This window comes from Polypterus senegalus, chromosome 10, assembly GCF_016835505.1.
Source record: "Polypterus senegalus isolate Bchr_013 chromosome 10, ASM1683550v1, whole genome shotgun sequence".
Taxonomy (NCBI): domain Eukaryota; kingdom Metazoa; phylum Chordata; class Cladistia; order Polypteriformes; family Polypteridae; genus Polypterus; species Polypterus senegalus.
Genome location: NC_053163.1, coordinates 170945408 through 170961483, shown reverse-complemented (window position 1 = coordinate 170961483; position 16076 = coordinate 170945408). Strand labels below are relative to the sequence as shown.

Sequence of the window (16076 nt, the reverse complement as noted above, 5' to 3'; positions counted from 1 at the left end):
CTCCAGGTGGTTCTGACACTCCCCCGTTGGCCACGCCCCAGCGTGGCGGAAGTGCCGGCTGTTCTCCCAGCAGCTCTCCGGGTGTCCTCCTAAGTCTTCCCCAGCACTTCCGGGTGTGGCGGAAGTGCTGAGGTACCAGGTCCCCAAGGCATTGGGGCGCCTTCTGGTGGTGACTATGGGCCCCTACAGGGTGGGGCTTCCATGCCCTCAACCTGTGGCCCCCAAAGCAACCAGGAAGGCATCCCCCATGTGATCCAGGGTGGGCCTTGACCCTCTTCAGGTCCCTCACGGCGTCCCGGCTGGGTCGTTGCCCCTGGCATCCCTGACAATATATATAATATATTAGAGAGAGAGAGAGAGAGAGAGAGAGAGAGAGAGAGTTATGGAGCATTTATACAAATTAATGGAAACATAATTAAATGAAACATAGATGAGAAGCTTTGTGAAGTCTCATGAGCTATTAAAGTCTCATGAGCTTAAAACTGCAGGAACATCAGGAGCCACAAGAGGGAGCTCTGTAATGGTATCCCAGTAATTATGGAGCCAGGAAGGGGTTTTGCAGTCCCTTTCCTGACAAAGATTAGAGTGTGGAATTCAAGAAGTGAGAGATAGGCATCGTTTGACGTTTAGGAGGCAGAGGAAACGACACTAGTGATAGAGATATGGGCAAACACATGGCAGCCTGTTCTGGGTCTTGTAAGTGGGAAAGTCTGAGCACAAATCATCAGGTGTACTTCTCTGGGGCATTTTATTTGATTAATTACCACCAAACCCACCAAGTTTCTTTTTTTGTATTTTTTGCTTGGTACTTTCATTTTGTTTCCCATCATGCAATGATTCTTTTCTAAATTCACAGAGGTAAAGCCATCCATCCATTTCCCAACCCGCTGAATCTGAACACAGAGTCACGGGGGTCTGCTGGAGCCAATCCCAGCCAACATAGGGCACAAGGCAGGTCTTTGGACTGTGGGAGGAAACCAGAGCACCCGGAGGAAACCCACGCAGACACGGGAAGAACATGCAAACTCCACACAGGGAGGACCCGGGAAGCGAACCCAGGTCTCCTAACTGTGAGGCAGCAGCGCTACCACTGCGCTACCGTGCCACCCCAGAGGTAAAGCCGATGGACTGAAAGGTTGTAGAGGTCACTTATGTAGACCACCATTGGAATCGTACCAAAAAAGTCTGATATTGAAGATTTTAAAGCTGCTATCAGATCTCCAGCCTCGGCACTGTATGTACGAGGAGAAAAGAAGAAGTTGCGACTCGTTGATGAAACGGCAGGAAGTTACTTTGTACAAAGAACAGAGAGTTTGTAGAAAGAGGAACTTCAAGTTATTCTTTAAAGAAAAAAAAGTGACAGCTAAGATAAATAAGTAAATCTACATAAAAGAAATCACCATACAATGTATGACTCAAGCCTTCTAAAATAACAAAAAAATGAAAAACAGAACCCAAAGTACAAGACAAATAATAGAAAGACGTGGACCTGAAAGTGGTTGTCACTCTGTCTGTTATGTGGGATGGCTGGTCTCCACACCCCCATATATTTCATTATTACTTAGGCAAGGAAAAAGTAAATCCACCCCTACGTTTATCACAACATCAAATAACCAAAATTAGAATGAGGAACACCAGATCAGGTGCTGACGACTAGAGCATCATCAGTGAAGATCTTGTCTTCTTTAAACCTTGGATGTTCAGTTTGGTTTGCTCTTTGTTGTTGAAGTGTGTGCTATCACCTTGAACAGATCGAAGGAGCACCCTGAGGCCTTCCAAAAGAAGATTATAGAAGTCTGTCTGCATGGGGAGAGATTTAAAAACAATCAATTGGATGTCACTCATCCCACTGTCTGGAGCATCTGCAACTGGAGAAGATTTGATATACCCTGTTAATTGCAAAGGGGGAAATTACCTTTCCACACAATCATTGGGGGTCAGCCATTATACAGTGCACTTGGAGCAATTTTTCAGGTCAAGAGCCTTGCTGAGGGCCCAACAGAGTAGGATCTCCTCTGGCAGTAGCGGGATTAGAACCAGCAACCTCGCAGATACCAGCCCAGAGCTAGCACTCCATCTTATTTCAAGCAACTGCAGATTTATCCAGCAAGTGAATCCCAAGAGGAGAACATGGGATGATGAAAGAAGTCTCTAAGAACACCAGAATTCCATCACGGGAGACCCCTTGATGTCAATGTGAATGAGTCTACCATTAGAAACTAGCTGTGCAAAGCTGATTTCCAAGGGAAATGTGCCAGGAGGAAAACTTTGCTGTCCAGAAAGAAGAGCAGGGCAAGACTAAAGTTTGCCATTGAACACCCAGACAAAGACCTGAACCTCTGCAACAGTCTGCTTCACACAAGGCAAAGATCTACCTATTGGGCCACATACCAGAAGACATATCTGGCAAAAATGATCAGAAGACCCTAGTGCCAGCTGCAAAGTATGATGGTGGAAATGTTTGGGCTTGGGACTGCTTTGCTGCATCAGGGCCATCGGTAGTGTATCATCATAGAATCCAATAGGAATTTCTCATCGTACCAGAGGGTGCTCAAGGATGGTGTGAAAACATCTGTGAGAAGATTGAAGTTCAACCAAAAAGGGGTCCTTGCTGCATGACAATGACACTAAAAATAACAATAAATTAGCCAAGGAACAGCACTAAATAGAATGACATATGGAGGGTTGTGGAACGGCCAAGTCAAAGCCCTGATCTGAATCCCATCGATATGCTCTGTGGGGGAAATTGAAATGGTCTGAGCACTGAAGACATGAGCGTCATAATGTGGGGAAAAAGGGTGATGATTACCCAGGGCCTAGTGGGTCGGGGTTTTTTTTTTTTTTAAAGCCTAGAAGGACACGTGACAGAAGTGGATCGAGAGGTAGGAATCTACAGAGACTCCTTATGTATAGGGTCCAGAGTTCCATGAGACACCCCCCAAACATCACACAGTTGACAAAAGTTCTCCAGGGAGGAGTGGGAGAAAACAGTGGATGTCAGAGACCGCTAGACCAATAGTTCTTAAATTGTTTTTTTTTTTGCCACCCAAATTTGCCTTTTGCGTGTCTTCGATATCCACAGTCGCCAGGCAGAAGCATCCCGAGGACTGACGCTGATCGCTGTCCCGTCTAGGAGGGGAGGGGTATCTCATGGAGACTCACCACCATTCGTCATCCAACCCCCTTGGACAATTGCCAACATAGTGGTCCGGGGAGACAAATCACATGCCTTTCCACAAACTGTCTGCGCCCCTTTCTCATTCAGCACTATTGTAATTCAGGACTCAGTGTGACCCAAATTCAGAGATCATGGGACCCAAAATGGGTCGAAACTCATAGTTTGAGGAACTCTGGGTGACTTAAGGGGGCAACGCCAGATGTTAGAACCAAGGGTGGATTTGTTTAATCCTCAGACGGAAGTGGAGTCCCAGTTCATTGTTCATCAAATAAATGCAAAGTCAAATTTTCATTTATTTGTTTCCTATTACATCACCTTTATCTAAAGACATGCTTGAAATGAAGATGAAATCTTGAAATGTCCCCATATCCTAAAAACATTTCAACCACAAAGTAAATTTAAGAATCACACATCCATTATCCAACCCGCTATATCCTAACTACAGGGTCACAGGGGTCTGCTGGAGCCAATCCCAGCCAACACAGGGCACAAGGCAGGAAACAAACCCTGGGCAGGGCGCCAGCCCACCGCAGAATTTAAGAATCAGCGTTTTTATTTTCCATACCCATCTCTTCCTGATTTTGGGTTGTATTTGTTTTTATTTCTATTTATTTTTAACACTAATAGAATTATCTCTGGAGAGAAGTACAATAATTAACCACACTACAGCATATGCATTTTTACAGACCACAAGATCAAGAAGACACTAAGTTAATTATATTTTTTATTTTTGAGGGCCAGAGGCATCAGCAGTGAAGTTTAGTTAAGAAGAAAATTATATGAATTGACAAATGAGGGCCTATATTTCTGTTTAATCATAATTTTAACACACCTTTCCATCTCACTCTTGTTTTTATTGCAGTTCAGGCCATTTACTTGACAGTAAATAATGAGTGAAATTTGCCATTTAACTGTTTGCAGGAAATACTCTCATATTTTCCATTTGAAGTCCACATGTGTGTTAACAGTAATATAAAAATAAACTTAAAATATCAGTTTTGTGCACCATCTCCTTTAACTCAGCCACCAGCTATTTGTTTTATTTTTTAGCACAATTTGGTGGTCTGTTAGTGGTTTCCTGTCCTTTACTTTGGGCAAAGCAGAGTCTCTACAGTCACGTGGCTTCACTACACTCTGGTAGACTGGGGTGTGAAGAGAATGGTCAACGCCTGCCAACAGCACTTCAGGGTCTCTGCATCCACGACGTTAAGAGCTCCTGCAGCAGCAACAAACACAAGAAACACTGCAGCATTCACTTAAGGTCCAAGGCTGAGCTCCTTTAGTGATGAAATTAAAACACGGGCTTAGCAGAATGTAAATGTCAAATACGTAAAAGAATTACTGTGGTGAGAGAGCTTAGATAGCAGAGTAAAGGCAAATCAAGAGCACTGGAACAGAAAGAAACAAATACCAAAAGATACATTTGACATTAAGCATCATTCAAATTCAGATTAGATCACATTACACCAAGTTCAGTAATCCCAAGGGGAAATGCAATGTTCTAAGTGTTGTGCCCCATTCTCACAAAGTTTTAGGCTTCTGCTTTGCTTTAAGGAACTTTCACTCTTGCTATTTTTTCAATTCTTTGAAAATATCACATCAGATATCAGACCACCCTAGTACGGTGTACTTCAGGCTGTGCAGCGATTAGCACTTCCCTTCTTCCTGCTACTAAATACATGAAAGGTACAGCCCAAGAGCTCTTTGACGGCAGATCAACAAGAATGGAGCTTCATGGTCTCCTCATCATTTTTGTTTTGCTTTTGCCACAAGAAAACTGCCAAGGTATTCATATTGTAATTTCTTCTTTAGTTTGTTCAAACTTTGCCTTTACTTAGTGTCTTGTTGGATCTAAAGATAAACAAATGAAAAATATCTATCTATCTATCTATCTATCTATCTATCTATCTATCTATCTATCTATCTATCTATCTATCTATCTATCTATCTATCTATCTATCTATCTATCTATCTATCTGTAGTGCCTTTCATTATCTATCTATCTATCTATCTATCTATCTATCTATCTATCTATCTATCTATCTATCTATCTCTGACTTTATTTTATATATCTCCGCTCCTCTCAGTTCTATCTTATCTCAGGTTACTCTATTTAGATGTTTTTTATTTCACGTTTATGAATGGCCGTGGCGTGTGATTTACAGATACTTACTGACATTTCACTTGCGTCCTGTAGATTCAGTTGATTTTCACCTTTGCTGACTTTTAGAAACATTAATTCTCATGACATTTATCACGTAATTGTTGTACTTGGCACTTTAGTATTACATTGCTTTGTTTTGTATTGTAATGTGTTTTGCGATGGACTGGCGCCTTGCCCAAGGATTTGCTCCTGCCTTGCGTTTGATGCTTGCTGAGATAGGCTCCATTTTAACTTCGATGGATGAAGTGGAGACTTTGTGCTGCAAGTTTGACAGGGTGAGTGGCAGGAAGAAGGCCATTCCTTAAAGAACAAAATAAGGCCTTGAAATACCAGCTGTGGGCTACTGCAGACTCGATAAAGTATCCTCTTCACAGCAGACACAGACACTTGCTCTTTTCGACTTTTTCTTTTCCTCTGCTGTGAGGCTCCTGTGATCACACAAACCTGTGATCTCAGAAACGTGTCTTTAGATTGGCTTCTGACTTTCTCTTCCTATCAGAGTTTCTTCCAGCTTCCAGTTGCCTTTGGATTGTGTAGGACACCACTGGACTCACTGACACTTTGAGTTGGTTTTTCTCAATTTCTCTAAATGAAATGCCTACACTTCTAAGGTTAATAACGCTCTGTCTCAAGTCATTTGTTTATTTCCATTTTCTTGCCATTATCGCTGGATTATTGTCCAAGTAGTACTTCAGAGGGTGTAGTAACACAGTCTGTTCCAAATCTGCTTTAAGAGGTCATAAACAGAAGTCGCGACACCTGTAGAAACTGTTTGCTTCAATTTGCAAGGCTTCGTGTACTTTAATTGTGTGGAACGTCTGTGGGTTGTTACTTATTAGTTGCTCCCTGAAGAAGGCCCATTTGTAATATTCTGAAATTTCCTTTCTTTCAGTTTTTTGCTAAACTAAACTTTAAATTTAAGCCTCTGGCAGTTTACTGCTTATCTTTTTATCATTTTAGATAATTCATTACATTTCAGCTAATTAAATTTGAATACATATGCCCAGTGTCTAGCGGTTTGCTGTTTATACTGACATTTCATTGCTACGTACTGTAAATTCAGTTGGTTTATTTATTGCCTTTGCAAACTTTTGCCCAGTGTTCCTTTTCATGTTATTTATCAAATCATTTCATTGTTGTACTTTTTAGGCACATTTTATTTCATTTTTTTTAGTATGGAAGCTAACTGGAGATGTGCGTTAGTGAGTTACTGTTCTGTAACAAGACGTCAGCAAAGGGTTGGTTTTGTGTTTTTGAGCCTTATAAAGCAGCTGTGACAATTTACAATTGGGGTGACCTGCAGTGTGTTTATTAGTCAGTTTGAAGTTACATGAGCTTTTATTTTTAAATCCAGATCTGGATGGACAACATCTAATATCATAAAGACAACCACGCAGTTTGTAATGGGTTAAAACATAGCACACCCGGGGAGATCCTTAACTCCAAATTCAAGAGAATATTCCTTCTTCTCAATGTTATTTATCAGATCCTTTCAGGTTTTAAAAAAAGTTTTGAACAGACCCTCTAAGTGAGAATTTGATTTTTTCCATTTTCAAATAGTATTTAACATCAGTTACCCACTGACTTAACAGAAGTGGGCTTGGATTCTTCCAGTCTACGTGCTAATAGTGAAGTAACGGCCATTACAGTTTGTTTGTTTGTCCTTCTCCACTTTAAGCCCACCTTTGAGCCCACCAAACACAGCTGTTAGTGGATTCGGAGAGATTGTGACCCCAAGGCAGTCTGATAGGCATTTAAAGATTTCAGTCCAAAATGATGTTAATTTGGTGATCGCCTAAAATACAATACAATTTATTTTTGGATAGCCCAAACTCACACAAGGAGGGCCGCAATGGGCTTTAACAGGTCCTGCCTCTTGACAGCCCCCCAGCCTTGACTCTCTAAGAAGATGAGAAAAAACTCCCAAAAAAATCCCAGTAGGGAAAAACTGGAAGAAACCTCAGGAAAGGCAGTTCAAAGAGAGACCCCTTTCTAGGTAGGTTGGCACCTAGTAAGGCTGAAGCTCGATTGCAAAGGTTACAGATTGGATCTCGCCCTGGAAACATTTTGGACAATTTTAAACAAAACAGATGTGCTCGATAAAATAGGTTACGTTGAATAATTTCAACAATTATATAATAATTATAACAAGTGAATTCTGTGCATGGCTGCCTTCCACTCCTTTTCTGAAATGTTGAGTGAGGGATCCTTTTCCCACAGCACTCTGGGATCTTTGAAATGAAGGGACTTCAAAATGTTTTATATATTTCAGAAATGCTGTCCGAGTCCTCAAGCCTGATCGATATTTCTTCTGGAATCGAAGTAGGTGGGAGGTGAGGGAAGCTGGGCAGATTTTGTTTAGCAAAGTTTCTAATTCGGAGAAATTGTGTTGATGGGAAGCTCAGTTTGGAGTGTAATTGTTCAGAGGCGGCAAAGACGTTATCTATGTACAATTCTCTAAGTGATTTAATCCCGAACATTAAAAACTGTGTAAGTTTGAGAGAGTGGGAAAAGGTAGTTATCATGTAGAGTTGCCACAGTTAAAAGCTTCTCTATCTTGAAGTACTTCCTGCATTAGTTCCATTTCCTGAATGAATGAAGCACAATTGGATTGATAGTACAGTATACTGACGATAACAAAGCAAAGAAGAAAAAGAAGTACAGCAGGATTTCATTTCTTTTGCAGACCACGCTAGTGTGTGTTCATCTATTTGTGTCAATGTCCAGGTTTTTATAATTTGTGTATTTGTCACCCAGTAATAAAACTGAAAGTTAGGTAGTGCCATGCCACCTTCTGCCTTAGGTCATTGTTGAGATGCCCTTTGGATGCGTGAATGTTTGTAATTCCAAATAAATGAAGGTTATGATTGAATCTAATTTCATAAAAAAATGATTTGGTTAATGTATTTGACAGTGGTTCTCAATCTGTGGGTCAGGCCCCCGTAGGTGGACACGAAGTCACAAAAAGAGGGGCGCGAAGATGTGAAAAAAAGAAAACAAGAGTCAAAAATATGAAAAATGCACCTATTGAAACCAAAACAAATGAACTTAAACTACATTCTGATACTTGAAAAATAAATATAGAGTTAGATAAATGTCGATAAAAGTTAAGTAGGTATAATAAAATATGCATCTATGATATATCATTAATTAAAAAAGAAAAAATTGGTGTTAGTGGGCTCCTTTCAAAAAAACGTTAGGGGTGTGCGATTAAAACTGTTATGAAAACTCGGGTAGCAAACACTTAACGGTTGAGAAGCGCTGGTATATGGGGATGTTCTGAAATAGAAACAGAAGGTTAGGAAGGATATTCATCACGACAGTGTTCATTCTCCCTGCTAAAGTGAGATAGATGGTAGACTATCTATGCAAGTCTTGCTTATGTTTTTCCATGCAGAGAGCAAAATTCTGTTGAAAAAGAGCTTTAAATTTAAATTCTTCCCAAACAAATGGAAGGTTTCCTTGTCAGACAAGACTAAAATTATCACACTTTTTGGCCATCATGGGAAATGCCATGGGTGCCTTCACCCAGAGATCACCATTCCCACAGTGTTGGTGGCCTCATGCTGTGGGGACTGGGAAACTGGTCACTACTGAAGGAAAGATGGATGGCACTATCATATATACTCACGTATAAGTCGGGTCTTGAAACCCGAAAAATCGATCATAAAATCAGACTCCAAATTATACACCCGTTTAAAAATACGACACTTTTTTTTTTTTTAACATCTTGTTACTTCCTCCAATCTCACACCAGTTTCTCTGATGCATTGAATTTTGTTGCAGCAGCGCAGTTACCAATTTCGTTCGCCACTTCAACGACGTTTAATTTAAAACCAGCTTCATATTTTCTTCTGATCAAACGCTCCATCGTGCATAAGAGATGCTCTTACAATAAAGGTGTATGAGGGTGTGAGATACAAAAAAAAAACACAGAACAGTGCAAACATCACTTCAGAATAGTTTGGGTGTTACCGTGTGGTCACATAGGCACAATACATAGAAAGAAAGGCAGTGTGCTCCGTGTTTATTCTGTCAGGTGTGCGTGAGCATATCATAATCTCCTGGACCAATAGAGTCAGTTTTCTACATTCGACTTATACCACCGATATTATAAAATACCGGAAACTATACGGTAAAATCAATCTTATTAGTGAGAGAACTTAAACGCGACTGTATACGGTAAATACCGGGCAGTTCTTGAAGAAAAACCTGTTTAAGTCTGCCAGAGATTTGAGACTGGGATGACAGTTCATCTTCCAGCAGAACAGGGAACCTCGTCATACTGCTAAAGCTGCACTGGGAAACATTGAAATGTCTTGGAGTGGTCTCGTCAAAGCTCAAACATCAATTCAATGGAAAGTCTGTGGCCTGACTTGAAGATGGTCGGACACCAACACAACCCATCAAGCTTAAAGGAGTTGGAACCTTGAGGAATGGGTGACAATTCCAATGGCGAAGCTATCCAGGAGACTGGGGGCTCTGCACAGTATTGAGTTTGGGGGGGAGAGGCGTGAATATCTATGCCCACCCAGGATTTGGTTTTTTTTTGTTTCTTTTTTGTCTTAAGTATTCTTTGTGTCACAACAAAAAAAATCCTTGTAAGTCAAATGGTGCCAACCCTGCAAAAATCCATTTGAATTCCAGATTGGAGTGCAAGAAAACAGGAAAAACCCCGCAAGGCACTGTATGTAGAATTTATATCAATTACCACGTTGAGAAGTTCATTTCATAAACAGAAGGAGAAACTTTAAAAATTTAAAAAGTGGAGTGTAAATCAAAACGAGGCAAAAATCCAATAAGAAGTGAAAATTAAACTTGACTACAGTATTTATTTTTAACTTGATTTTTGAAGTAGAAGTGAGCCTCAGCATGAGCATCGGCAGCTTTCTATTCTCACTGAAATTCAGTAAAATTAAACACGTCTGCTGCTCTCTGTACACTTTGGCCAGGAAATACAGCTTTTGATTGGGTTTCTGTCCACTTCCTCCCACCAGTTTAGCAAAGCTTGCTTTGTTTTTAATTTTAGGGCCTTCCACAAATAGACATACACAAAGACAATGTCTGCAGCTTATGAGGACATTAATACTGGAATAGCCAGTATGCTCTGCTTGACCACTTTAACCACACTCGAGAAAATTCAAAGTAGGCATCCTCAGTCACGGCTTTGTTGGGCCGCAGTGGTTGCAATGCTTTTGTTCCAGCCAGTTTCCTAATTTTGAAGACAGTCCTTGATCATAACAAAACGTGATATTCGACTATATGGATTGTTACTTCTTTCATTCAACCAAGACATATCTTAATTAGAAGAAGGGTTGGACAAAAGGGGGCCCTTGCTGAGAAAGGAAAGCCAGAATGTAGTGACAGCGATGGACTAGCATCCCATCTGGGATGTGTCTGGGACCCTTATTTAAGCAGTGAGGCTCCTATTACAATATATGTATAACCCTAATTCCCCCATCCGTAAGATGGCAGCATCCCAGAACCTTGGTATCTATGTAGACACCTGCAGGGCATGATGGGAATTATTACAGTCATGAGTCAGCCCTGCTGTGCCCCATGGGTTCTGTCAGGAGGTGCTGCATGGATTCCTAGTCCCTGTTTGTTGGAGATTCTGTTTAACCCCCAAAGTATTCCCAGATCCAACATATAAGGAACTCAGCTAGTTGAGTCAGAGTTAGGAGGAAGTAAGGAAGGCAACACTTGTTGGAGGAAGGTGAATAGATAGTTAAGAGAGGGAAGGAAGGAAGAAGAATTTGATTGTACTTATGCTTGTCTAACCTTTGTGAGGTAATTTGATCATAAAAATCTCTGTTTTGTGTTGACTGTGTCTAGGGTTTGGGGCTCGGTGGCGTCCCCTATCTGTCACATTTTATGGTAGAATTTTCTTTTCTGTGAACAGCATGTTTTGTGGACCACAACATATTTGCACTTCACAGCCCTTCCCTTTTCTCCTTCGTTTATTTCTAAACATTAAACGCCTGCTCCTGTTAGGGGTTGCCACAGTGGATTATCTGTCCGCATATTGATTTGTCAAAATTTTACACCGGATGCCCTTCCTGACGTAACCCTCCCCATTTATCCGGGCTTGGGATCGACACAAAGTTACACATTGGTTTGTGCATCCTCTGTGGCTGGGTTAAGAAAATAAGAATCAATGAAATCCTTTATTCTGCTGCTTAAAACTGAAAAGGGTAATTCAGGGTTCCGAATCGTAACAAGTGGGTTAACTAAAAATTAAGCCCGAAAAATTAATTTTGCATATTCTGACTTCTAGTCATTAGGACTGTCAGATGTGCCAACAGCCATTGCTGATCTTTTCTCTGGGCCATGTCATTTTACACGACTGAAAATCACTGGCCAGATTTTGTGTGACTTGTCCTAGCACAGTTGCGCTCGCCCCCTATTCGTGAGAGCTAATAACGTGCTGCCTGACGGAGCCGGTGTTGTACGAAGGGTTAACAGCTATGTCACAATCTCTCCGTTTCTTTTTCATTCTGTTGCTGTACATAAAGCTCAAGACATCTGACAGACGAGCTTCTCTTCTGTTTATCAGGTCCAAGCCATCTCGCGTTCCTTATTCATTCTTAATTAATTCATTGTTTCTTCCAAATGAGCCATAATTGGTTGTCAGCTCCCTTGCATGTAGCGCCTGCCCCAACACCCAAAGACATACAAGAGGGAGTCAATGGGGGCGTCACATTCAGCAACTCACTTTACGGGAGCGTAACACTGACTGCCTCTAAGATGTTGTGAATGTAGGCCGTGACTGAAAAGCATCGCAAAATTGACCTAATGAGGCATCACCTTTAGCAGAAAGGAAACGGGTTCCAATCAGGAAATTAAACCCTCCAGGGGGCCTCTTCTGTAAAGTTTGCATACACGCAAAAAGGAGTCTCGAAGTGTGCGTACGCAGCTTTCCAAGGAAACATTGTGGTTTATTATAGAAGATGTGACACTGAAGCCTACGTATATTTATGGAAACATGCGTGTGCAACTGATAAATGACGACACCTTCGATCAAGCAAAGCCAAACCAACTAAATAACGACTCGCACCTATCATCAATCTGTTATCAAAATGTGACAAGCACACTATACGTGAAATAACGAGTAATAATGTCCTTCTGTGACAAGGTTGGTTCTTAAATGAACATTAATGAGAAGTCTCATGGACCATCAAAGATCAGCCTTTTGTTCGATAAAATTTCCCTGTGGGACGCTGGATAAGGGCGGATTTAGTTCGCCTTTCTAACACCGATAAACTGTTAGATTAGATAAAATTAGATTGGCTAAAGATTGTTAATCCCGTGGGGAAACTCAAACACATACAGCAGCGGAAACATAACAAAATAAAGGCTCACAGGACAGATAATGCAGCCAATCAATCAATCATTAAATAAATAAATAACAATTAAAGAGTACGTCCAGAGGAAGCATTGAATTGCCTGATAGCAGTGGGCAGAAAAGACCCCCCAGAGGCGCTTCTTAGCATACCATGGTGGAATGAGCCTGTCTCTGAAAGAGAAGAGAGAGCGCCTCCTGGAGGGGATGTTTCATGATGTTTTGCCACCATTCTCTTTTCTTTGCCAAACTCTTTACATTTCTGAATGACTCATTTAGATAGAACTTTATTTGTCCCCGGGGGAAATTTAGCCCTTTAGGGTTGGGGTTTTGTGGTATTGTATGAGGAAGTCGGGATTGGCAGAGAAGTATGTAAGAGTTGTACAGGATATGTACGAGGGACGTGTGACAGTGGTGAGGTCTGCGGTAAGAGTGATGGAGGTGGGATTACATTAGGGATCGGCTCTGAGCCCTTTCTTATTTGCAGTGGTGATGGACAGGTTGACAACGAGATTAGACAGAAGTCCCCGTGGACTGTGATGTTTGCTAATGACACTGTGATCTGTAGCAATAGTAGGGAGCAGGTTGAGGAGACCCTGGAGAAGTGGAGATATGCTCTAGAGAGGAGAGGAGTGAAGATCAGTAGGAACACCAAGACAGAATACGTGTGTGTAAATGAGAGGGAGGTCAGTGGAGTGGTGAGGATGAGGGAGTAGAGTTGGCGAAGGTGGAGGAGTTTAAATACTTGGGATCAACAGTACAGAGTAATGGGGATTGTGGAAGAGAAGTGAAGAAGAGAGTGCAGGCAGGATGGAATGGGTGGAGAAGAGTGTCAGGAGTCATTTGTGACAGACGGGTATCAGCAAGAGTGACAGGGAAGGTGTACAGCAGCGGTTCTCAAACTGTGGGAGCCTTTTCAGGTGGTATGCATCGTGGTCGCTGAAATTTAATTTATCTGTGAAAAACCCTTTATGAAAAAGCTTGTTGTGAGCAAAAACCAATGAAATTGTTTAAATTCAATAATACGTGGATTCCGAAATTTAGTGTGGCATGAAATTTCATCATCTGAATAAATAAAACCTATTATTCGAATCAGTATTTAGTTAATTTAACGCTACCATAATTACGTTTCGCGGAAGTCAACTCCTACTTCTTCACTGTTTGAGCTTTTGGTTACTAGATGAAAGCACAACGCCGACACTATTTAGTCTTCGGTAACTCTGCCTCACAGAAACTGCTTACGTTTGTTGTTATACGTACACTGCTGCTGTATCGCATCGTAGTCACTTGATCTAAGCACAACGCCGATATCATTTCGTCTTTGGTAACTGTGTCACATACAGGCCGAAGGCAGAATTTAGTTTCGGGGCGGAATTTATCAATTTATGTACATGCACAAATTTTTTCATTAATTTTATGCATAATTTCTTCCAATTCTTTAACTTTTATTCAGATTTCGGGGCGGTTTAGACCCGAACTCCCCCCCTTACAGCTCTCCCTCCCTTTCAACAAGGTGCAGGTGGTACGCAACACAACTCACTTAACCTCAGGTGGTACTTGACGTCCAAAAGTTTGGGTGCCCGTGGTCTACAGGATGGTGGTGAGACCAGCTATGTTATATGGGCTGGTGATGGTGGCACAGGAGACAGAGCTGGAGGTGGCAGAGTTAAAGATGCTAAGATTGGCATTGGGTGTGATGAGGATGGACAAGATTAGAAATGGGAATATTAGAGCGTCAGCTCAGGTTGGTAGACAAAGTCAGAGAGGCGATATTGCGTTGGTTTGGACATGTGCAGAGGAGAGAGGCTGAGCATATTGGGAGAAGGATGTTAAGGATAGAGCTGCTAGGCAAGAGGACAAGAAAAAGGCCTAAGAGAAGGTTTATGAATGTGGTGAGAGACGACATGCAGTTGATGGGTGTAACAGAACAAGATGCAGAGGACAGGAAGATATGGAGAAAGATGATTCGCTGTGGCAACCCCTAATGGCAGTAGCCGAAAGAAGAAAAAGAAGAAGTAGAAGAAGAGGAAGAAAGACGGGTTAGGGTTTAACTGTATATTTGGTGACATGGAACTTTTCTTGTCTCCATCCCTTTACCTGTGCTTTTCATAGATTTCCTTGAAGTGTTCTTTGTCATCATTGTGAAGAACAGGCCACCATACTGATGCACCACAAATTAGGCCTTCCACAAACTGGTGCATTTATTTGAGGGTAATTAAAAATTATACGGTAACTCCAACAGATAGAAGCTGACACGATTCAACACTGCTGGCATCTAAATGTACAAGATATAAATGAACATCTGCCGCTAGGGTTTCCTAACGTGCAAAAAAAAAAACATTAGACATTATCTACTCCGGGTCCTGGGGGGCAACAGCTGATTCCAGTAGCACTGGCGTGCGAGCTAACAGAGCCCCTTTAAATGATCAAAGTCACTTCTGGCTTTCACATGCAAGGCCCCAAAATGGTCACTGTCACTTGTGTCATTCATTTGCAAGACCCCCAGATGGTGAAAGTCACTTCTGTTTTTCAATTGCAAGACCACCATATGATCAAAGCCACATCTGGCTTTCACGCCAATGCTGAGAATGCCATTCACACCAAGAAAAACATCTTTTAAGTGTGCAGCTAATTATTCTAAAAATAAAAATAAAAATAAGATCATTAAAACCAAACAGGTCACACCACTACACATCAAATTGCAAACATTTTCCGTTACTCATTATCTACTTAAACTTGCACAAGAACTAGAGTCGGCAATTAAATGATTGAATTTTACTGAATATTTCTACTTCTGCTATGCTTGTATCTACTGTAAATGAAGCCATAAAGTTTTCATTCTCATAGCATATTTTTATAGTAGGCTGAGGTTATTTTGGCAGCATTAAGCACAAACTGACAGCCAGCGGATGGGACACCAGTACACTCAGAGGTACACACTTTAGAGCAGGGCTATTCAATTATAATTTCAGTTGGGCCAGATTTTCAAACCAAGAAATTTAGCTGGGCCAGACATTTTCAGCAGCACTTAATGACAAATTTTAAATCAACACAAATGAATGTATTTAAAAACTAGTATTGTTTATTCATTTTTTCCCTTTTACATTTGGTCACAAATCAAATGTATGTTTTTATTGTATACCAGTAAGAATAAAAGCAGCTCACTACTCAAAACGGGTGCACTCTGAATCGAACCAGCGACCCTTTGATTGCCAGTCAGCAGTTCTTACCACTGTGTCAATAAAGCTATTATGTCAGTGTTGTACCCTAAACCAATTTCTTTTTCTACAGTAATATTCTTGAGTAAAAGTGCACTTGTTTTGCTATACCTGTTGTGAAATTGTTTATTTGATATTTGGACTTCAATCTTCACCCCTTATACACTTCATGTG

The 16076-nt window shown here is 41.2% G+C and overlaps 1 protein-coding gene across 1 annotated transcript in view; it reads left to right on the top strand.

Annotated features, from left to right (window-relative positions):
- The first annotated feature begins 4857 nt into the window (after nt 1-4857).
- Nucleotides 4858-16076, top strand: part of LOC120538306 — an 80960-nt gene continuing 69741 nt past the window's right edge. Inside the window, exon 1 of the mRNA XM_039767768.1 lies at nt 4858-4963. Within this exon, the coding sequence (XP_039623702.1) occupies nt 4858-4963 (106 nt within the window). The remainder of the gene's footprint in view (nt 4964-16076) is intronic.